This window comes from Tamandua tetradactyla, chromosome 20 (assembly GCF_023851605.1).
Source record: "Tamandua tetradactyla isolate mTamTet1 chromosome 20, mTamTet1.pri, whole genome shotgun sequence".
NCBI classification, from domain to species: domain Eukaryota; kingdom Metazoa; phylum Chordata; class Mammalia; order Pilosa; family Myrmecophagidae; genus Tamandua; species Tamandua tetradactyla.
The window spans coordinates 10,280,097-10,302,331 of record NC_135346.1 but is presented as its reverse complement, the minus strand read 5'-3'; the positions used below and the strand labels follow the sequence as shown (position 1 = coordinate 10,302,331).

General features: G+C 42.7%; 2 protein-coding genes across 16 annotated transcripts in view; both read left to right on the top strand.

The window, feature by feature from the left end:
• The window catches only part of ACSL6 (acyl-CoA synthetase long chain family member 6), a 76,225-nt gene extending 63,692 nt beyond the window's left edge, over positions 1-12,533 (top strand). For 6 of the 7 annotated variants that reach the window (XM_077138350.1, XM_077138352.1, XM_077138351.1 and 3 more), the window contains 5 exons: positions 166-282; positions 3,161-3,304; positions 5,267-5,368; positions 6,279-6,350; positions 12,063-12,533. In XM_077138350.1, coding sequence (XP_076994465.1) covers positions 166-282; positions 3,161-3,304; positions 5,267-5,368; positions 6,279-6,350; positions 12,063-12,200 — 573 coding nt within the window. In that variant the 3' untranslated portion in view covers positions 12,201-12,533. The remainder of the gene's footprint in view (positions 1-165; positions 283-3,160; positions 3,305-5,266; positions 5,369-6,278; positions 6,351-12,062) is intronic. The other variant, XM_077138349.1, reaches the window with a different exon arrangement.
• A 6,333-nt stretch (positions 12,534-18,866) lies between these two features.
• LOC143664910 (meiosis-specific kinetochore protein-like) overlaps positions 18,867-22,235 on the top strand; it is a 150,817-nt gene continuing 147,448 nt past the window's right edge. For all 9 annotated transcript variants that reach the window (XR_013166669.1, XR_013166668.1, XR_013166673.1 and 6 more), the window contains exons 1-4: positions 18,867-19,192; positions 19,304-19,418; positions 19,808-19,895; positions 21,613-21,673. Coding sequence is in view for 3 of the 9 variants with exons in the window: in XM_077138355.1 (XP_076994470.1) it covers positions 19,060-19,192; positions 19,304-19,418; positions 19,808-19,895; positions 21,613-21,673 (397 nt within the window). In the remaining 6 variants the exon portion in view is untranslated. The remainder of the gene's footprint in view (positions 19,193-19,303; positions 19,419-19,807; positions 19,896-21,612; positions 21,674-22,235) is intronic.

Below are 22,235 nucleotides of genomic sequence, written 5' to 3'. Positions count from 1 at the left end.
GAAGGCAGGGGACAGTTAGGACAACTGGTGGCTGTTCCCTGTGCTCTGTTGGCTTCCCCCGGCAGACTTGCTCCTGGTTAGTGTGTGTTCTTCTGCACGTACCTCGTGACAGCCTCGCAGTCCCTGAGTGTGGGCTGGGAGCGGCCACGGTGTCTGTCCCTGCAGATCTGTGTGAGAGGCCCGAATGTGTTCAAAGGCTACTTGAAAGATGAGGACAGGACAAAGGAGGCCCTGGACAGTGACGGCTGGCTTCACACTGGAGACATTGGGCAATGGCTGCCGGTGCGTATGTTTGGAACTTGGGGTGCCAGCCTTTTGGTGGTGAGCGGGTGTATAATCTGCTTCGCTCCTGAGGCGGGAGTTTTCTCCATGTCCCCCTGAATGAACGGTTTAGGAGCACTTCTGGGGGTGGAAAGGCTCTTCCTTACCTCATCCCCGAAACTTCCTCCCTGCCTCTCCTGATGACAATGATATGGGACCTTTTTGTTTTTTGGAAAGTTATAGCTGGGGTCTTTGAGATGGACTCCCTATCCTGAATGGTTTTTAGGAAGAGACCGGACAGTCCTGTGGGATCCAGTGGGTGGGGTAGTAGGAGCAGGGGGCTCTTATTTCTTGGAGGTCCGAGAAAGGTAGGGCCTGTGCGCCTGTGTCATAGGACCTGGGCCTGGGCGGAGAGGTGGCACAGAGCAGCATGAAAAGCCTGGGGCTGAGTGAGAGGACGCCTGGGTTGCTTTGGCTCTGCCAGCAGTTGCTTTGTGACCTTGAGCAAAGCCTTATCCTTCTCTGGAGCTACATGTTGGCTCACTTATAGAGTAAGGGAGCCAGGCTATGTGACATTCTTTGGCTGTCCCTTCCCTGTACCCCCGCCCCACCGAGTTTTAGCCAAAACGAAATATTGTACCTCAGTTTTCTCATTTGTAAAATGGGGCTTATAACAGTGTTTCCCTGTGAGAGTGATTGCTGTCAGGAATAAATGAGATGATACCTGCCACGTAGGAGACAGTTGGTTAAAAGTTGTGACCAGAGAAAGGCTCCCTCACTGAAACTAAGAGCCCCTTGCCTGGTGCATTCTACCTCAAGAACCTTTCCCATATCTGCATAAAGTTAAATGTTTAGCATTACTTGGGCATTTTGAGGTGTTGAGTTTATCAGACACATGAATGATGTTGTGCCCTTCGAGGGCCCCTCCAGGCTGCTGAGTTGATTTGCCCCTGCTGGGTCTGTGGGCTTCCCTCCCCTGTGCAGCAAACTTACCCAGTAAGTGCCCTGGGTAGGGACTCTGTTCAAGGAGAGAAATGCATCTTGAGACAGTTTCTAGCCCAGGGTGACGGGCATGAGCTGAGGGTAACGCTCACTCAAGGAGAGACAGAGGGCCAGCACCCTTGCATCTGAGTCTCAGGAGATGAGTCACGTTCTGAGGCAAGAGGGGAGGACATGCTGGGTAGGGGTCGTGGCATGTGTTGAGGTAGAGACTGAGGTGTGAGGCAAGCAATTCCACTAGTGCCTTAGGTGCGTGAGAGGGGGCTGGCGGGGCCCTGACTCCTGCAGAGGATGGACAGTCCTGCCAGCTAAGGAAGGTGAGGTTTCAGAGCCCCACACTTGCATAGAATCTTTCCAAGGTACTGTATCTCAATTATATATTATTTTTCTTTAAGAAGGCTCCCCCCTTCCAGCCACCACCAAAACTGTAAAAACTCAAAACCTTAAAAATCCTTGGACTGCTGCTGCTGCCCTGAAACTTTCTTAGATGAGACCATCAGCCATGCAGGGTGTTACGAGAAGCAAGTGAATTGATTCATGTGAAGCACTTGGTGTTGTGTTTGAACAGCAGGCAAGCAGTCTCTGAGAGTCATTTTTAAGAAATTATTATTATTTGGAAAGTTAATGGGAGAAGAAAGAGAGAGGAAAAGGCATAAACTTCCAATCAAGAAGGACCTGAGTTAAAATCCTGGTTCTCCTACCTCCTAGCTGTGTGGCTTTGGAGGAGTTAAGTAACCTCTCTGATTCTCCTTTTCTTCATTTGTGAAGCAGAGATGACATTCAGGTCATGGGGTTCCATGAGGACCAAAGGTGATAGTATAGATAAAGCATCTGATGTCCAGCCTGGGCTTTGAGTAGAGAAGTACCGTGCTCGTTTTTCTGTTCTGGAGAGATTGCTCTGGCTCTGTGGATTGAACAGCTAGAGCAGATACAGAGTGTATGCAGAAGTCCAGTCGGGAGGAGCAGGTGAATGTGAGCAGGATTTATAAGGGGAAACTGATAAGCCTGACTGCTGGAAGGAACGGGGGAGGCAAACAGCAAGGCCACTTCAGGTTTGGGGCTGGGGGGCTGGGACAGGCTTGGGGATGACAGGGATGAGCTCCGTTTGGGGCAGGTTGCATCCCAAGAGGCAGACTGGCTGGATCTGAAGCATTCTGAGAACACGTGGGTTCCGGGTCTGAAGCTCAGTTAGGAGGTCTAGACTGGAAGTCTAGACAGACCTCGGAGTGGCCGGGGAGGAGATACATGTGGATTATCTCCAGGAGCATGGTCAATGGAGGGGAGCAGAGTGCAATGTCAGGGGTCGAGGCCAGGGAGAGGGGCCCGCCCGATCACCTGGGAGACTCAAGGTTAAGGGGAGTCACAGAGGTGAGTGGGGTCCTGGAGGTCTTGTGCCTGCCCAGGAGAGTGGCTTCCCTGCTATAGAGGTCCAAGGGGGTGAGGACCCCTAGGGCCACTGGGCTAGGCAGGGAGGAGTGGCTGGTGGCCTCTGCAGTGCTGTGCGCTGGGGCATGGAGAAGCCCCCCGTGAGGGTGAGGAGTGGCGGGACTGAGAGGCCTGAGTGCTGTCTCGAGCAGGGTGGAAGGTGCTGGTGCGAGAAGGGACAGCTGCAGCAAGGGCAAGCGGGGGCACCAGTGGGAAGGTGGGTCGGCCTTCGCAGGACCAGGGGGTGAGGACACCTGCTGCTGGGTGTGAGGTGGGGCACAGTTGCTGAGGGGAAAGGACAGTGAGCCCCCAAGGCCTGGCAGCCCGGGGCTGGCCTCAGAACTCCGTAGGTAGAGACGGACCAGGGCGGGGTGTGTGGGGCGGGGCAGGCAGGGGCGAGGGGCCGTGGCACTAAGGAGTGTGGAGTTCGGGACCAGCATCTTTCTCTTATTAATCCGTCTGCCCATCTCCACAGGCAGGAACGCTTAAAGTTATTGACCGAAAAAAGCACATATTTAAACTTGCTCAGGGAGAATATGTCGCACCCGAGAAGATTGAGAACATCTACATCCGGAGCGAGCCTGTGGCGCAGATCTACGTCCATGGCGACAGCTTGAAGGTGAGCCGCTACACCAGCCCCCGCGCCTCCGGGCCGCTGAAACGTGCAGCGGCATCTCGGAGTAGTCTCCAGTCACGGGCACCTACCTGATGGGGTAAACAGCCATATCCAAGCACCAGCGTTCTCCTAGGCCTGTGAAATGATAAGAGAGAATTTCTTTTTAAAAAAGAAATCATAATTATTTGTAGTTTGGTGAGTTGTATTGAGACTAAGCAAGGTGCTTGAAATAGTACTTATAAATATCCCCACTGCTTGTAATTTCTGCTGAGCCTACTTCCAAGGGGGAATTTTGTGATAAGATGTTAAAGGGAGAATCTGGATAAGGGCTGCCTCGTTCTGACATCTTCCTGGGTCAGAATTCAGGTTTTTCCTTATCTAAGCATCATTTTCTTTCAGTTTCGTTTTGACAGACTCAGACTTGCAGTTGCTTTGTAGTATTTTTAACTTGTTGTTTGGATGAATTTTTTGAAATGTTTGTAGCTGTTAAAATATAGGAAATTATATAGCTTTGCATGAAATAAAGAACATTTTATGCAAGTTAGTGAAAAAAGAGAATTCAGAGTTTATGTTGACTTGATTTTAAAATATGCAAATGTACTCTACAGATGGTTGTGTACAGTACTGCAAAGAATGGTGCTGCTAACAATATAGCCTGTTAGTATTAATTTATTTGGAGAGTATTTATACTTAATCTGCTCCCAACATCTTTTAGAATCAAAGTCAGAAAGATCACTGTGAACATATTCTATGCTTTCATTGAATTTGTGTAATAAACTACTATTAGTAATTTTTTTTACTATTATTACTGTTTGTGTAATAAACTATTATTAGTAATTTTTTTTTTTTTTGCATGGGCAGGTACTGGGAATCGAACCCTGGTCTCCAGCATGGCAGGCTAGAACTCTGCCTGCTGAGCCACTGTGGCCCGCCTATAATTATTTTTAAGGGAAATGCTTTAAAAATTTAAATGTGGTCCTTCTTTTGTAAATTAAGGCTATATTGATGAAACAATTTCAGAGTAGCTGGGAAGGCATCAGAAACAAATGTGTTTTTGTTCATAGCATCTGGATCATTAGCATCCTAAAATATGTGCTCATCTGATAGTCAAAGGTGTGCATATCAGTCCTAACTTCACTGATTCTTAAACTCCTTAGTTTGTTTTTTAAAAAAACTTTTAAAATTATATAACATATATACAAAGCAAATAAATCAAAAAGCAATAATTTTCAAAGCCCGCTTCAACAAGTAGTTACAGGACAGATCTCAGAGTTTGTCATGGGCAACCATTCCATTATCTCATATTTTTCCTTACAGCTGCTCCAGAACACTGGAGGCTAGAAGGAATATATATATATTTTATCATCACAATCGACTTTTTAAAAAAAAATTTTGTGGAAAATAACATATCTACAAAAGAGCAATAAATTTCAAAGCGCAGTACAACAATTAATTGTAAAATAGATTTCAGAGTTTGGTATGGATTACAATTCCATAATTTTAGGTTTTTATTTCTAACTGCTCTAAGGTACTGGGGGCTAAAAGAAATATCAGTATAATGATCTGGCAATCACACTCATTTGTTAAACCCTACCTTCTCTGTATAACTCCACCATCCCCTTTGATCTTTCTTCCACTCTTTAGGGGTATTTGGGCAATGCCATTCTAACTCCTTCATGTTAGAAGGGGCTGTCTGTAATATGGGATAGGGGACGGAATTCGCTGGTGTTAACCTCCTTAATCTTAATCTTTGTATATACTTTATAGTTAGGAGAGTATGTAGGAAAATAAGCAGTAAAGACTGTATGACATATTGATGGAAATGTTTTATAATTCAAGGCTATACTTACTTTTAGAAGAGGATGGATTCTTAGAGAATATCAAAATATTGTTTTTAAAACTGGACCACAGAAACCACTTTCAAAGCTTTTGTCATGACTGTGTTTCCTCTGATGGGCACTGCAGGCCTTTTTGGTGGGCATTGTTGTGCCCAATCCTGAAGCCATGCCCTTCTGGGCCCAGAAGAAAGGATTTGACGGGACATATGCTGAGCTCTGCGCAAATAAGGTTGGCATGTTGAAGTTGTTTCCTACAGATTGCTGTATTTTTTATGATACTGCATAATGAGAGGACAGAAAAGCGGTAGATGAATGGAATTTGATTATGTGTGGGAAATTCCCACCATTATTGTATAAATGTTAGGAATCCCAAACCAGAGGTTCATATTTTTTTGGTTGAAGGAACACATATTTCCTCTTAGAAAGTTCGAGAAACCGTTGGATTTTCGAGCCAGAAATTACAGTCAGAAGATTTGTCCAGGCCTGTTGTTTTCCAGCTTGGAGGAGAGTCCAGAGAGAGAGGGGACTTGCCCAGGGCCACACAGCAACGTGCTTAACAGCAGGGGCTGATGTGAGCACAGGCATCCTGACTCATTGGCCATGATCTTTCCAAAAGTCAGGTGCATTTTGTACCTGCTAGACTTGGAGAGACAGTCATGCAGTTGAAAAAGTAGCACAGTTCTTCCTGCATTAACCACTTACAGCTTCCAGAAACCTCCTGTGGCGCACTCAGGGTTCACTGCTGCCGGGATCTGTCTCCTCATCAGCCTCAGGTCACATGGTCCATTTCTCAGCAGCAGTCACAGACCCGGCCTCTCCTACTGGGCTGCAGGATCCCTTTGGCTCACAGGCTGACCAGAGGGCCCTCTTTAAAAAAAATATGAGTGGCCTCTTGGTCTGTTCATTGTCCCTGTGTGGCCTTTTACGGCGGTGACCTGCTGATGAGGTGTTAACACGCTCCCAGGGAGCATACCAGCTTCAGTTGGGGTGTGTGTGTGTGTGTGTGTGTGTGTAGGGAGGTGAGAGGCAGGCACTAGTTGGCACAGTCGCCTCTCGCACTTGGCTCAGAACTCGTTTCCTTTACATCCATTTTGAAATGTATACTTGTCTTGTAATTTTACTTCTATGGTTCAACTCAGGAACTGAAGAAAGCCATTTTGGAAGATCTCGTGAGGTTAGGAAAAGAAAGTGGACTCCATTCTTTTGAGCAGGTAAATGTTACCTTTCCCATACTTCCTTTACCCCATGGTGAGAATTCACCTACAGAGACCCTGACCTGGTCCCCCCCCCGCTGCCGCAGCCGGTTGGCAGCCTGGGTCCCAGGGAGCCCTGGAGTGCTGTCCAGCTGACACTGTGGCACCTCCTGAACTGAGATAGGTCCCATGCGCTCATTATCCTTTATTATGTTACCCCAGCTGGGACTAGCAGACCATGTGTCTCCCAAGCTTCCTACGATACTCAAGACCAGAGTCCTGTCTTATTTTTTATTTTTATGGGGTTCTGAAAGACATTGGACTGTCCTCTTGGCTGCAAGTGCACCTTACTTGCTGTGAGACGTCAAGAAAGATTGGGCAGTGAGGCCAGTGATGTGTGAGCCCAGCGTGCCCTCAGCGAAGAAGAGGCAAAGGGCGTGGGGCGGGAGAGGAAAGTCCTCTGTGACCTTCTGTTTCGTAAGGTTGGGGTTCTTACTATGACCGAGTTCATAAGCATCCTTGGTGCTCCTTGCATGCAACATATCGATACCCTCTTTAGTCAAAAATTCAAAAATAACAGTTCTTCAAGCAGAAAAACGTTAATGTGCCGATTTTAAAAACTGCCTCATATTTAAAATAACTTTTTCATAAAATTTTGTTTCTCCAAAAGGGATCCCCAAACAGAGTGTCAGGGGACTGCAAGGTTTGTGAGAATTAAAAATTTTGTATGTTCATTGAACGATAACCTAAAAACATTTTAAAAACCGGTTTCAAATATGAAACTCTTGCTGTGATAATTTGCAATTGAAAAACATTTCCACAGATTAAGACTTTAATTTCTCAAGTTTCAAACTGAGGAAATCTAAGCCTAATTTTGGAGTCTGGGAAAATTGTTTTTCTTTGGAAGTAGATCCTTGCATTAGTTTGGTTTGAGAAATACTGCTTTACTCTCATCTGTCAGTACGGTTTAGGGCAATTGAGGCCTAGTCAAATGAATCTCTTTTTAAAAATCAGTTGTATTGCCCAGACCGTTACCTGTTGATTTTCTGTGCTCTCCTTCTCCTCTTTGTTGGCCTCTGGTACCCCCCAGCCCAGCCCAGCCAGAGTGTGCCCTCAGCTGACCACAGGGGGGCAAAACTCAGCCCATTGCCCACAGGAGGTGATGCCCAGTTGTGTTCCAAAGCCCACCATAATTAATTTGGGTTAATCCATAATCCAGTGGCAGCTTGTCCTTTTCCGTCTTCCCCAAAAATAAATGGTCGATTAAGGCTTGACACTTCTTAGAGCCTTAGATTTCCAGCTGTTTAAATTGGGTAAGGTTAAGGCACCTACATGTAATGCCAGCTGCAGTTTTGGCCTTTAGACCACTCCCCTGCCCACATGCTTGTGCACACATACGTACACGAATCCTTTCAAATGCTTCCTTTTATTGTAAAATATAACATATATACAAAGTGAAGAAAGAAAAAAGCAATAATTTTCAAAGCATACTCCAGGAAGCAGTGACCGAATAGATCCCAGAGTTCCACCATCTCAGATTTTTCCTTCTAGATGCTCCAAAACACTGGAGGCTAGAAGGAATATTAATATAGTGATTCAGCAGCCATACTCGTTTGTTAAATTCCATTTTCTCTGTCATACCTCCTCCTCCTCCTTTAATCCTTCTTCCAATCTCTAGTGATCATTGGGCAGTGCCTTTTCTGACATTTTTATGTTGGGAACGTAACTCATGCTAAAGGATAGAGGGATGTAATTAGTTGATAATCTTGGAGAGGCCAGTCCCTTTGAGTTTCAGGATTTATCTGACCTAGGAAACCTACGGAAATTACGTGTTCCAGGAAGGCAAACCTAGTGCATGAAACCCTTATAGAGTGTCAGTTCAAGCCCTAAGTGTTCTTAAGAGTCAATAGGAGTGATCATGATTGGAAGTTAGCACTAACTGAAGCTTGCATAAGACTCTTGATTCTATTTGATCTCTCTTAGCCACTGATGCCTTATTTTATTACTCATCTTTTCCCCTTTTTGGTCCAGAAGGCATTTTCTATCCCATAGTACCAGGGTCAGACTCATCCTAGGGAGTCACGCCCCACATTGTCAGGGGACTTTCACCTCTGAATGTCGTGTCCCATGTAGGGGGAAGGGTAATGATTTTCCTTGCAGAGTTGGGAAAGTTTACAGTTCCATATATATAGATATAGATATGGATCTGGATCTGGATATAGATATAGATACTTTTCCTTTGGTCCCTCAAGGGACTCTACCAATACTCTTTAATTCTCAGCCCACCATAGTCTGGGATGTATCCAGGTATTACATTAAGCTATACAGAGTCACAAGGCCTTGTTCCTGTTCTGGACTCCAGGAATTTGGGTTGTTTAAATGTACTATCCAGACAGGTTGATCAAATGCTGCTTTTTATGTTGAAAGTGAATCCTTCATCTGAACAAATTTCTCAGAAAAAAAATGGATATAATTTGCTATTCTGTGCTCATTTGAAAATTCTCACATTTTAAAATTACAAACAAAAATTTGTTAGAACTTTTCTAGAAAGCTTTTAAATTCTTAAGTAGAGATTGTAAGTATAGCTATTTTAGGGGACTTTGTATATCAAGTTTTTTTTTTATATCTGCAAACACTGAATGTAATGGAGTGTTTTCTGAGCAGAGTTGTTTGTCACAACAAAAATACCCACCTGCCAGGATGCTAACTGTTAGCATCAGAGATCTTGAAAACAATTATTGACCTGTTGAAGTTTTGCTACTATTGGCATTCATTGATTTTTAAAACAAGTTATTTCTTGTTTGCATACATTGATTTTAATAACTATTTTCATCTGACAGCAGCATTTGACATACCAAGCTCTCTCTTCTTTTGATTTTTGTAACCCACCCTCCCTTGGTTCTTTTCTATAAGTCACTCCTCTCTCTCCAGTCCAGGATGCAATTCTGACCTTCAAACTAAAATATCCAATGTCCAAAGACTTCTTGGGTATCTCAGAAGTATTTCAAACTTAATGTGAATGCTTGAATTCATACTCCCCCCACCTCCAAAAATACCTTTCTACTCCTCCTCCAGTTTTGACATCTTAGTATGTGCTCAAGCCAAAAATATAGAGCCATTCTTATTATCCCTGTGTCTTTACCACTTACCCAAACCAATTCCCAAGTCCTTTCCTATCTACCTCCAAATTCTTTTTCTATCTGCACCACTCTCATCGCCATTATCTCATGTCTCTTGGCTGAAACGGTGCCTAACTGGTCTTACTGCTTCACCCTTGCCCTGCTTCCATCTGTTTCTCTTCACAGAAATGCTTTCCAAAGAACCATTCTGATTCTGTCTCTCACTTCTTAAAAATTGCTTTAAGAATCATGTCTAAACTCCCAAGACTGGCATATAGGTCCTTTATAATTTGATTCCATTCTGTTTCTCCAGCCCCATCCCTTTCTTCTTCTTCATTTGTACCATATGCTTCAGGCCACACTTGTGATGCCCCCATGTGCTTTGGCTCATGTTGCCTCTACATACAGCACTTTCCTCAATATCTTCACCTGGCTAAATCCTAGCCCTCAGGGTTTGACTCAGGCATTCCTTCTCAATGAATTCTGCCCGAATCCCCAGCCTAGGTTAGGTGGCATATCAGGAGTACATTTAGCTTTAACAGAAAACGTGACTCAGGGTGTCTTAAACTCATAATTGTTTTTTTTCTCGCATAAGAAGAAGTCCAAAAGCAGGCAGTTCCAGGCAGGTACAGGCTCTCAAAGACTGAGGCTCTGCCTCTCTTTCCATTCTCCATTCTTAGCCTGTTGGCTTATGTCACTCATGGTCACAAAGTGGTTGCTACAGTTTGGGACTTTGTTCAAGGAAGGGAGAAGAGGAAGCAGGTGGAGATAGTTGTGTCTGAACCATTTATCAGGAAAGCAAAATCTTCCCTTTTCACTAGCCAGAAGTGGATCTCATGGCCACCCCTAACTTCAAGGGAAGCTGGGAAAGCAGAAATCAGATTGTTATGGTTGACACAGATAATTTCAGCCCCAAACCAAGTTAGAGTTCTGTTAGCAGGGACGAAATGAGGAGTGGGTATGGAAAAGCAGTTGACTCCACCTGCCACAGGTGGCCTTCTCTGTGTTTGTGCCCATGGTAGCAGTATCATGCTACAGTATCTCCCACTGGATTGTCAGCTCCATCCTGGCGAGGGCTGCCTTGTTCTTTGTATCTCTGGTGCCTAACACAGTACTGGGCACAACAACAAATTAGTGCATATGTGTATTTAGTGCATAATTTTTAATAAACAAAAAGTCTATATTAAAGCAACTCATAACACTATTCACTATTTGATGATTGTGGGTGTAGTCTCTAGACAGAATCATTGCATTTAGTCCCAGTTGTCAGTCAGGATTCAGTTTCTTGGAGACAGTTTTATACCAGGATTTATCCTAAGCCCAGATCATAAAATTCTCATAGAATTGACTGTGACCCTTTGTCTTGGAGCCTCCCACAGGGGTCTGTCCAAGCCCTGTAACACATCTGTCCTCTCTGGCTCCCATTCAGTCTTTAAATAAGCCTTTGCATGAGAAGGCCTGGGGTCTGCCTCAAAGAAATAGGCAATGTGGACACAAAATCTTATCCCTCTGTGTCCCACCTACCATTGGTATTACATCATTACCATTGATATGATAAAACTCGACATCGGAAAAGTTTTTTTTAACTTGAATTCATCATGTGCCCCAGATTTTATATTTCTTCTGTGCATGGCACCGCCATCTATGTAGCCATCCAAACCAGAAATCTTGGAATCTTCAAGGCTGCTTCCCTCTTATGCTATGTCTTGCTAGTTTATCTCTGAATCATCCTTAGAAATGTGTACTCTTCTGCATCTCTGCCACTGCTCTAGCATAAGACCTTGTCTTCTCTCCCATGGATTGGCCAGATCCTTCTGGTTGGTTTCCCCACTTCTGGTCTTATCTTTCTGAAAAACCGGCTTCAAAGTCCCTTTAGAAAGGTCTTTCTAAAATGCATATTCAGCCGTGACATTCTCCTGTAAAACACCTTCAGTGTCTCCCTGTTATCTTCAGAATAAGGTTTAAGCTCCCCCATGAAATGGCCCATCTACCACATCTACTTCATTTCTCATCCTCTTTACTTCCTTCTTTAAACTACAACAACAAGAAACCACTTGGATTTCCTTTCCCACCTTACTGCCATTTCTTACCCTCATAACGTTGTTCTTGAGGTTGGGTCTGCCTAGAAATGCCCTTCTCCACTCACTCCTCCCCTTGCTGGTTAATCCTAATACATTCTTTAATTCTTATTTATTTGGGGATTCTTCACTGACTGCCCTTCTCTCCCCTCCACTCTAACCAAGTTAGGCGCCCTCTGTCCTGGGCATTCCGTATTGTCCAGTAATTGCCCACTGTCAGTCTGTCTGCTCTACCAAATGAGACCGTGCACTCCCTGAAGGCAGAGTGATTCTCAATTCATCTTTATATCCTCAGGGCCTGCCACAATTCATATCTGTTGACTGAACTAAAGGAATAAATAGAAAGGAAGAGAGGTGACTTTCGGATTTGTCAAGCGGACTGACATGTTCAGCTCCTAACATCATTTCAGCTTTTTAATAGGCATAGTGTTTGTCTATATATCGATTCCCAAATGCTTGTTTACTTTTATCATACGTGCTGTAAATGCTGTGTTATAGTCCTGTTAAAGATGTATTCTGCATTTGGTTTTTAGGTTAAAGCCATCCACATCCACTCTGAAATGTTCTCAGTTCAAAATGGCCTGCTGACTCCAACGCTAAAGGCGAAGAGACCCGAGCTGAGAGAGTACTTCAAAAAACAAATAGAAGAGCTTTACTCAATCTCCATGTGAAGTTCAAAGAAAGTTCTTCTCAGTAGAATGGACTGTTTAGCAATATTATAGTTATTCTTGAAAGTAATAAGTCAGAATGATGCAGTCGAAAATGAGTAAGTACCTGACTTTATGACTGAGCCTTTTCCTGTTCCAAGAGGTCTTTAACAATATTTTCTCTATTATCACTGAGTACACTTTATTTTTATTAAAATGATATTGTAGCAAACTGCTAAAAAATATCTCAAATGGCAATGTAAAGATCAAGACATTTTCTCAAGAACCGTGTACCACTAAAAGTAATATATTCTCAATGTTCACAGAACTCCTATTAAATATAAAGGAAAAACGTAACTGATATACTGTACTTAATCATTTGTGGACCAGTAACCAGATACAGCAAATATCTAGACAAAGTGGACTACCTCATTCAATAACCAAGATCAAAATCACAATTATATCGGACAAAAAGTCACAACTAGCTGTACAGAATCACGCCAAAACAAATCGGGACCACTCACATCCTATATACTTCAGGTTCTTTAAACATGACAATCCTCATTGGTATGGAAAAGTCTGTCTCTAATTTTAATTTTTATCCATGAAAAATGCAAATTCAGTTATCTATCTATCGGAGGTTATATTTATATAACAATTGACAAAGATCTTTCAATACATTTTCTCACTTAAGCTCATTAAGCCATTCAAGAACTACCGAGAAGAAAAAAATGTAATGGAAACCTCCTTCCAGTTTAGTAAGCGTATGTCCGTGGACTTCTTAGCACAATGAATTCTAAAAGATTTTGTGGCTGTGGGAGGCATGGGAGAAGAAGCCGGGTTCTTTGGCAGGGAGGACAGCAGTTACCATACCTGGGTTCCTCGCTGGGTCTCCCAGGCTCCCATTTGCAGTCTGTCCGCACCGGGACGGGGACGGCCCGGATGGCTATGTTCGGCACGGCCTCATCTCCTTTCAGTAAGGCCCTCAAGGCAGGATGTGGGTAAGAGTGTTCCCTCAACACAGAATAAATTTTCAATAACATAATTTTGAAGAACCCCTTCAAAATGCCCCTAGAAAACTGTGTAAGTCCATCACATAGGAATAAATGCTGAAGACAGATCCCCATTCTTAACATTTTTAAGTGCTTCTAAATTAAGCACCAAAAAACTCCTTTCTTGCAATATCTGTTTAGACATGTCCTGACCCTGGGATGCAATAGCTGCATATAATTAATGCCCATATACCATGAACAGAAATTAAGTTACAAGCTACAGACTGCACCTCAGGGAAGTGCCCTTCTTGTAGAGAGACATGACTCTGAAAACAGAGGAGGGAATAATATTCATGATCTGGAGTCTCCTTTCTCCTGGAGGAAATCTAAACTGTAAATAAATGCTATCAGTTAGAAACTGCATAATCACCTGATTGTACACTTACATTTCAGTCTTGTCCTAAGTCGACCACAGCTTCATTTGATGTATTTATCTCATCTTTTACATATTCCTTCTATTTATTCTTTTGGAAGAACCACTTGCATTTACAGATTTGAAATTTAGTAAATGAGCAAGTTAAAAGCACATTCATTTTTAAAGGTATTTATGAATGAATAATATTAAAAAATTGTCTGAGGCCATCTCTATAGAGCATTGGTTTTTTAAATACCGAATTTATAGATGAATAATTTAAAGTGAAAACCATTATCTGAATTGGATAGATACTATTTTAAAGGCAAGTAACTTCACATTTCAAAGAAAAAGAGATTATTTCTCATTGTCCTTCCACTTGAATAAAATTTCATGGTTGGCTTTGTTTCCAAAAGGATTAGGGATTTTGTTTATATCTTATAGTAGTTAAGTCCTGTTGATTATGGATAACTTAAGGTTTCTTCTTTTTTCTCACTTAAAAGATCTTACGCTTTTACCGTCTTTCCTCATGTATGTGAAAATCATCACATTTAGTTAGTAAGTAGGTTAGTGCAGATGTGCTAAGAAAAGTAAACTGCGGATATAAACATACAGCATGTGCATTTATCCATTCCTTAATTCCATTTACTTTATTAACAAAGGAGAAATGAGACAATATGTATTAATAGAAGGATCTTTCTTGTTTCAGATATCCCAACTTTATTTGGGGAAAAAAAAAAACAAAGTTGTATTTCTCTTTAGCCAGTAAAGGCTGTGTGCTTAAGAAGTTCACATTCAGATTAGTCATTAGATCTGATTTATGTCTCCAGAGGTATAATAGAGAATTGGTTCCTTATGCATAACACAATCTTAAATATGTGGTCTTTCTACCTATTTCTCATTCAAATGTGTTAGAAATTCTCATGTTTTATAAATCATTCCTGTGTGTATACTATAAAATAGATTGAGTATACACCAATTCCTTTTTCCTTTTGCCAGAAAAGGGTCTTTGTATTGTATTATTTCCCCTCCTGGTGGGAGAGGAAACTGGCCAGATGTGGTGTGTAGCCCTAACTCCGTATATTAGGAACTCACAAATTCAGGAGCCAACGAGTAAACATACCATGTGTCCCTCACATGAGCAATTCACCCTTTCATTCCAAATTTAGGTAAAACTGCAAGCCAGAGGGAAAAAAAATTGAACTTTCCATTGTTATTTTTACAATCAGGTAATGCTTTACAACTTGAAATCAGTGCTTAATTTGATTTGATTACCTATCAAAGAATAATTTATATTTCTGCAGTAAAGAAAATGAAACATTATTTTCCAAGTGTATAAAGCACAAATGTGATATAGTTATTTAGAATATAAAATACTATAAAATGAATGTAAATAATGGGAAAATGTATTTTTGCATGAAACTACAAACTTGCTATGTCTCAGGAAAAAAAAAGAGTGAATACTCATATATAAAATTGATAAACTGTATGTTGGGCTAAGTTGGCTGTATTTTCTTGCCTGTTTCTATTTTAAGGAAACAGTTACACACACACACACACACACACACACACACACACATACAAGGGATCCTGGTAATCTGACTTTTCTTTCAGATATGCTGCACAGTCATTTCTGTGCATCTATAATTACCTACAGTAGAATGGAATTAGTATTCGGGTGAGGACTGAGCCCCAAATGAGAAACTCTTCAGTCAGAACACATTATTGATTGTAACACAGAGGCAATAGATAAATATCTGGAATACAAACCTTTCTTAACCCGGTCCCAAACTGAAAAGATTTGCAGTGAGGTGACAACAGCTTTTTGATTGGTTATCTTAATTTTCCTTGTTAAATTATTGCAATAACGGCATGAGGAAAAATCAGTATTTTTCTGAAGAGTTGCTTATTTTACTTTCAACTTTGAAAAAGCAACGGATTTAAAATATTACTTTTTAAAAATGCATAAATGTATCCTAACTGTAATTATATTTTCAGTTGCTTTGTTATAATAGCATGCATATCAAATATATAATGCATTTATGAAAACTTTTGTAAAAAAATAAAGATTTTTCATTTCTCAAAGTTGCTTATAATTACTATTTTATATCTTTATTTAACATAATCCCCTGATGTTAGTATATTAGGTAGTCATCAATCTTAATTAGTGCTTATGGTAAATATAATATTAAGTGATATCCCTCAAAGTAAAATTTGTCTTTCTCTGCAAGGATTCCCGAGACTCCAGATACTCATGATGCATCCAAAGAGCTCCTCTGCCTGAGCCACTGCAGAAATTCTTGCTATCACCAAATATATCTTGGATTTAAGTAATTTGTCATACCTCTGAAAGTAACCGTATTTAAATTTTCCATCACAGTGGCCCTTCAACAGTATTTTCATAATATTTTTTACTCATATATAGGTTAATGGGTACAATTTCTTAAAATGGCACACACTGCCATTTCTAAATTTTGTGGATTCTGCCTTCCCGTGTATCTGCTACAGCCACTGCTCTCCATTCTGACAGCTGTTAAGTGTAGTTTGGGCCACCTTCACCTTTTGTCTGGAACATTTGCATGCTCTTTTAACTAGTCTTCCTGTTTCTAGCCTGGCTTCCTCAAATTTCACCATCCATATCTCAGCCAGGGAGAACTTTCTAATTGAAAATCTGGTCATGTCACTCTCCTACTTAATATGCCTTCAATGACTTCTCATAGTTTCCAGGATAAAGTTCAGACTCCCTGATACAGCACACAAGGCCTAAAGGAATCTTCCCATCTCTTCTCCTGCCCTCCCCCCTGGAGTTTCGTTCTAATCCTAACAATCCCCTTATGCAGTGCCCTAGAAGCATCATGTTTTTCTGTGCCTCCACACAGTCTCCTTTTTCTAGAAGGCCCTTTCTTTTATTTACTTTCTTTAACTCCTGCCATTCATCTCTCAAAACTTGAGTGTTCTTTACTCTGAGAAACTGCCCACATGGTTGATTGTCCCTCTGCCCCACCCCCATTCGTACTGTGAACTGCTTGCTTCTTGTGCAGAAGGCCTGGCCTGCTCTTAGTGGATGCTCGAGAAATGTCTGTTGAAAGAAAGTCTCCTTATCCCTTTTTCAAATGCCTAAAATGACATTTCACGTATCACTATGATTTATTCGGTACCTGTCAATTAAGCAAAAATAAACTGGTTTTCAGTTGGACTCCTGAAGCCCATGAATCACACAACAAACAAAACTGCTCACGATGTGACTCCAGAGAAAAACACTCAGAAGCTTTTCTTTGGGTTTCAGGGAATCCCAAATCCACAAAGTACCTGTTTTCCTAAAAGCTTTGTTCAGAAATCTCTTCAAAATTTGAGGATTTATTTTCCCATGGATGTTAGGGCCTCTGTGACTATTTCAAATCTAGACAAAGCCATCATGTGACTGAAACACTGGTAGCAGGGTTTTAGGTCTAGGCATTGGAGCAGTGCAGTGGAGAAATGAAAGGAATTCAGTTTAACACTCATGACTCAATGCTTGCACTGGTGTGTGTTTGGGGATGTGTTGGGGAAAGACAGATGACTGAGGTGAGACGTCTACTTAACTCACCTTTTTGTAGGAACACAATTTCTTCCCCTTTTATAGGGTGGATATAGATGAAGTTTTAAACAGACCAAGTTCGTCTCTAGTCTCTCCCCCTCCTCTGCTATCAAGAGCTCCATGCATCTTGCTCACAGCAGCCCTTTCCCAGACATGTGTCAGGAGGACCAGAGCCCGACAAACACACTAGCCACATGCCGGGAGACCCATGCCACCTTTGCCAACCATCTGTCTTTCCTTGAGATAATGAGCAAACCATGTCACTTCCCTAGGCGGTGGTTTCCTCAGGTGCAAAATGAGGGAATAACTAGATCATCTCTCAGAAGCCTTTTGGCTCAAGAAATACCAAGGGTTAAAGCGGTTTTAAAACAACATACATTCACTCCCATAATTTTTACTCGTTAGCAACTTCAGCAAACGTAATTTAGTATAATGACACAAAGTTCTAGGGAATAGGGCTGCTGAATGGCAGATCAGTTCTGGTTTAAGCTGTTTTCACTTTTCAGTGCTTCTGGGCCTAGGGAATGCCAGGGCCCAGACCTCCCAAGGCCATTTAAGAACTCCAAGTTTTTTCACAACAGTCCCCAAAGGGAGGGGAACATGGAGACCTAGGATGTAAATTAGGTCTGGCTGGCAGCATATCATGGATGTGACTAAAGAAAGAATGTTGAAATATGGTCATTTCTTTACACTGCAGCAAAACTGCGAGATCATTTCTAATTCATCTCTGTATCCCCAGGACCTACCGTAGTGCCTAATACAGATTTAGGATTTTCAGTAACTACTAATGCTGTGACTCTGAGAGTATCTAACCAGTTAACAATGCCTCCCCATTGTTCTTAGCTTTAATTCTTAAATATAAATTAAGTTGATAAATGACTGTTTTTATACAAGCAGATTTTAAATAAAAATTTCAGAGTGATTTTATTATGAAAATATTGTGGATATACATGTACTTTAATTCACGCATGTAGTACTGGGTATCAAAGTCCTGGAGCGTTTTGTAATTTCACCCCTAAAAACTGCATTTTCCAACTTTGCACAATGTTGCCACTTTTTTGCAATAATAAGATGGTTATTGTATTGTGCACAGTACACCTATCAAATGCGGCCACATGGCTCACCCAGGATGTACGGAAAGAAATGGCGGTCATTCCTATGTCCCTCCAACTGGGCGGAGCAGAAGAGTTGAGCCCCAGTGCACTAGGAGAGGAGACCCTGTGGAATTCTCCATCTTGACAAGGACGTCCACATGTCCCAGAGATGGCTGCTAGGCAGAGGCTAAGGGACACAATCCTCATGAAGAAGCCTCCTAGAGCTCTGGATTCTTCCAAGGCTTTGTTAGACCCTTCAGGGCCTGAAGTTGATTCCTCAGGCCGATGCTCCCTATCCCCACATCTGTGCATTCGTTCCTGTTTGCTCTTCTTGAACCGAGTCAGTTTGGTTTACCCGTGCTCAGACACGTAAAACTCCCTAGCTAAGGCCTTACTGGGTACTCGGGAGAGCGACCGAGCCCTTAATGGTGGCAAGTGTTGGGCCCATTAACTAATGAGGAAATCAAAGCAAAGGAGTGACCTGGTGGGCTAGGAAAAGGCTGCGGCATTTCTCAACGAGCGTCCCTGTAGCCCACGTGCCGGCGCCCGCCCCACGCAGCCAGGTGCGCGCAGCCCCCGCCCCCGCTCCCGCTCTTCCCAGAAGCCTCCGCGCGGCCTCGCCGCGATAAAAAGGCGGGAGTGGGACCGGCCGAGGCCTCCTCCGTGTCCTGCTGCTCTTCGCGCGGTTTTCCACGGCGGAGGGGTTCTCAGTCCCACGGGCCCGCCGCAGCGAAGGGGTGCTCGGTCCCTCTGACTCTCTCGTCGAGAGCCGAGAGGCCCCCGAGGCCTGGACCCGGGGTGGGTGGCAATGTGGCCGCTACGAGTCTATACTCGCAAGAAGCGGGCGGGGCAGAGGCTCAACCTGACTCCGACGCCCGACCTGGCCGCCCCGGCGAAGGCGGAGGCCCCGCCGGGTCCGGGCGGAAGGCTCGCTGCCCACCGTAAGCCCGCGGGGCCGGCCTGCTGTGCGGAGGGCGGGGGCGGCCGGGCCTCGGCCCCACAGACGCCCGGGACCCCGGGCCGGGGCGCTAAACCGCGCCAACCTCTCGCAGGTCCGAAGGAGAAACGCGGGGTGCGCGGGTTGCCGCAGATTTGCGAGCGGAGCGGGCAGAGCGAGCCGAGTGGGCCGGGCGGCGGCGGCGGCGGCGGCGGCTCCGGGCCGCCCAGGTGCGTTACCTCGGGGAACAGCCCCACAGCCCTGGGCCGGTCAGAAACAACCCTCCTGTTCCGTTCCGACCCTCACACTCTGGGAGTCAGCGAAGGGAAGCTCTGATTGCGCTCTTCTCAGAACACAGACCCAGAAATGTGGCCTCGGGAAGATTTAAGTTAAAAAATAATAATGATAAAAAGGGAAACCTTGTCCCTTACCCAAAAGCAAGCGGGTATAAAAACTCTGGGAAAGCATTTTTAGCATCATCCTGTGCAATTCTTCCACCGCATTCCTTGCTTCTGGGTAAGGGCATCCCCAGAGAGCCTTGCAGGTCCCGAGCGGTCTGAGCAGGGGTGCGGAGGGCCAGGCCGGGTGGAGCCGGCTGATTGCGTTGTCTGTCTGTCAGCACTCAGGGAAGAGGGACAGGAGAGACGAGTGTGCGCGGAGAGAGCCCTAGTGAGGACGCCGAGGAGGAGGCGATGGCGCCGCGCGGGGTACGTATGCTTCTCCTGGGGTCCTGGGATCCATTCATGTGGTGCGGCTAGGGGTGAAAGCACAACTTCCTTTGTTCGACATAGGCCGCGCAAACGGGTTTCTTGTTTTGCTTTGAATTTCTGATTCAGGTAAGCTCACGGTCACACATTTTTATTTTTATTTATTTATTTTTTTAACATGGGCAGGCACCGGGAATCGAACCCGGGTCCTCGGGCATGGCAGGCAAGCACTCTTACCTGCTGAGCCACCGTGGCCCGCCCACGGTCACACATTTTTATTTTTTAGTTTTTCCCTTGCCAAATATTTGGAAGTTATATGTTATTGGCTCATTTTCTGTATGACACATACAAAATAGTTCTTAAAAACTCTTGATGTTTAGTAGCATTTATACATTTAAAACTATTTCCACACTTTCTCTTTCGGTCTTCCAGTAACAACTAGAAACAGAGGATTTGTTACCATTAGAATATTGTGTGGCTTCTTGATCTGCTATATTGTGAATATAGATTCTGTACAGTATTTTAAAACTCTCTGGCAGTAGGTTGGGGGAAACATCTTAAAATCTCTGCAGCTCATCTTACTGCAGACATGTTAGTCAAGTTCCAGATTTTTAGCTTAGGTATTCCACTATAAACTTTTTGGAGAAGAGGGCAATTTCAACTCCAGGTTTTTTTAAAAAGACTCTAACTCCTGATTAAAACAATGGTATGTGTTCCTTGTAGATAATCAGGCTGTACAAAAAAAATGTACAAGAAAGTTTTCTTCCTATTTTTATATACTTCTTTTCGTTCCTTATTCTTGCGCTTTGTTTATTTTACAGATTATCTTATTGTATATTTCGCTTTTTTCCCTACTTTAAGTCTTCAGAAACATGCTTTTTAGTGTCTGCATAGTGTTTTGTATTGTACATAGATACTTTGCTATCTGTATAGCTATTTCCTGTGGTTGGGAGATTGTGATGGTCTCAACGTTTTGCTGTTGTAAATATGAGTGGGCATCATTCTATAGAAGTTTTTCTTTTTGTGTGTACCTCAAATTGTTACCATAGGACAAATAGTTTGTAGTAGGTCATGAGGTTGGATAATGTTTAAGGTTTTTGATTCATGTTTACAAATCAACGCCCTCTTACTTGAAACTTAAGAAAAAAAACTCTGGTAGATGAAAAATTGCATGTTTTAATGTTCATTTCTTTGAATATTAGTAAAGTTGATACTTTTTACTCATGTTATTGGCCATTTGTATTTCTTTTTTTGTATATATGAAGTGTCTGTTATATATTGAAGATAGTCATACTTTCACACATACACATATCACAAATATTTCCCTATTTGTTTGCCTTTAATTTTATTTCTAGTATTTTGAACTTATCTATCTTTTCTTTTGATTTATGTATTTTGCTTTGATATTTGGAGAAAAAGGCCTTCCTAAGGATGAGAAAAATATTCATCCTTATTTTTTTTGGTTTATCTCACAGTAGTTATAGATTGTCAACTCTAAACATATACCCACAGTGTTATATTTTAGTATTTATTTTCTAATATTAAATATTTTCAGACTATATCTGTGACTGATAAACTAAAATTATATATATATAACTGATATGCAAAGGTGTTAGTATTTCATTTTCAAAATAGCCAAATCAGTGTGATATAATGTTAAAATATAAAAATACACAATCTTATAATTGGTGCTATCTTTAATTCTTATTATACATAGGAGTCAGTGACTGATGGCCTTCAGGTTGACGGTAGTTCATCAAGTAGTGAACTAGTATCAGGTAAGATTGTCAGATGTGAATTCCCTCAGCTTCCTTCTTTTCTCCATACTTAAGTATCCATCTGTACCTCTGCCTCATCTTCCCATCTCAGTGGAAGTAGCGTCCATTTCCCTAGTCCAAGGTGGCTCCTCCTACCTGTGCTCTGGGTCTCATCCTCAAAGTCTTCAAGCACACACAAATAAATGTGAAATTGCTTTTGAGATAAGTGCTATAGAGAGATTTAATGACTTGAGTATTTGATTGGAGAGATTAGGGAAGGCTTCCATGAGGGAATAGCAGTTGAATTGAGATCTGAAAGTGGATAGAAATTGCCTATGCCAAGAGGTTAGTAAAGAGCAGTCTTGGCAGAGGGAACAAAATGTTCAAAGATCCTAAAGTGGGATTGAGCCATAATGTATACGATGAACTGCAGGGAGGTTAGTTTGGCTGGAATACAGATAGTAGGAGGATATGTGATTATAGGACAAGATTGAACAGCCAGTTAGGAGTCTTGCATAGCCTTGTGTGCCATATCAAAGATATTGGTGGTTTTTTTCTTGCACCAACAGGAAGCCATTGAAGT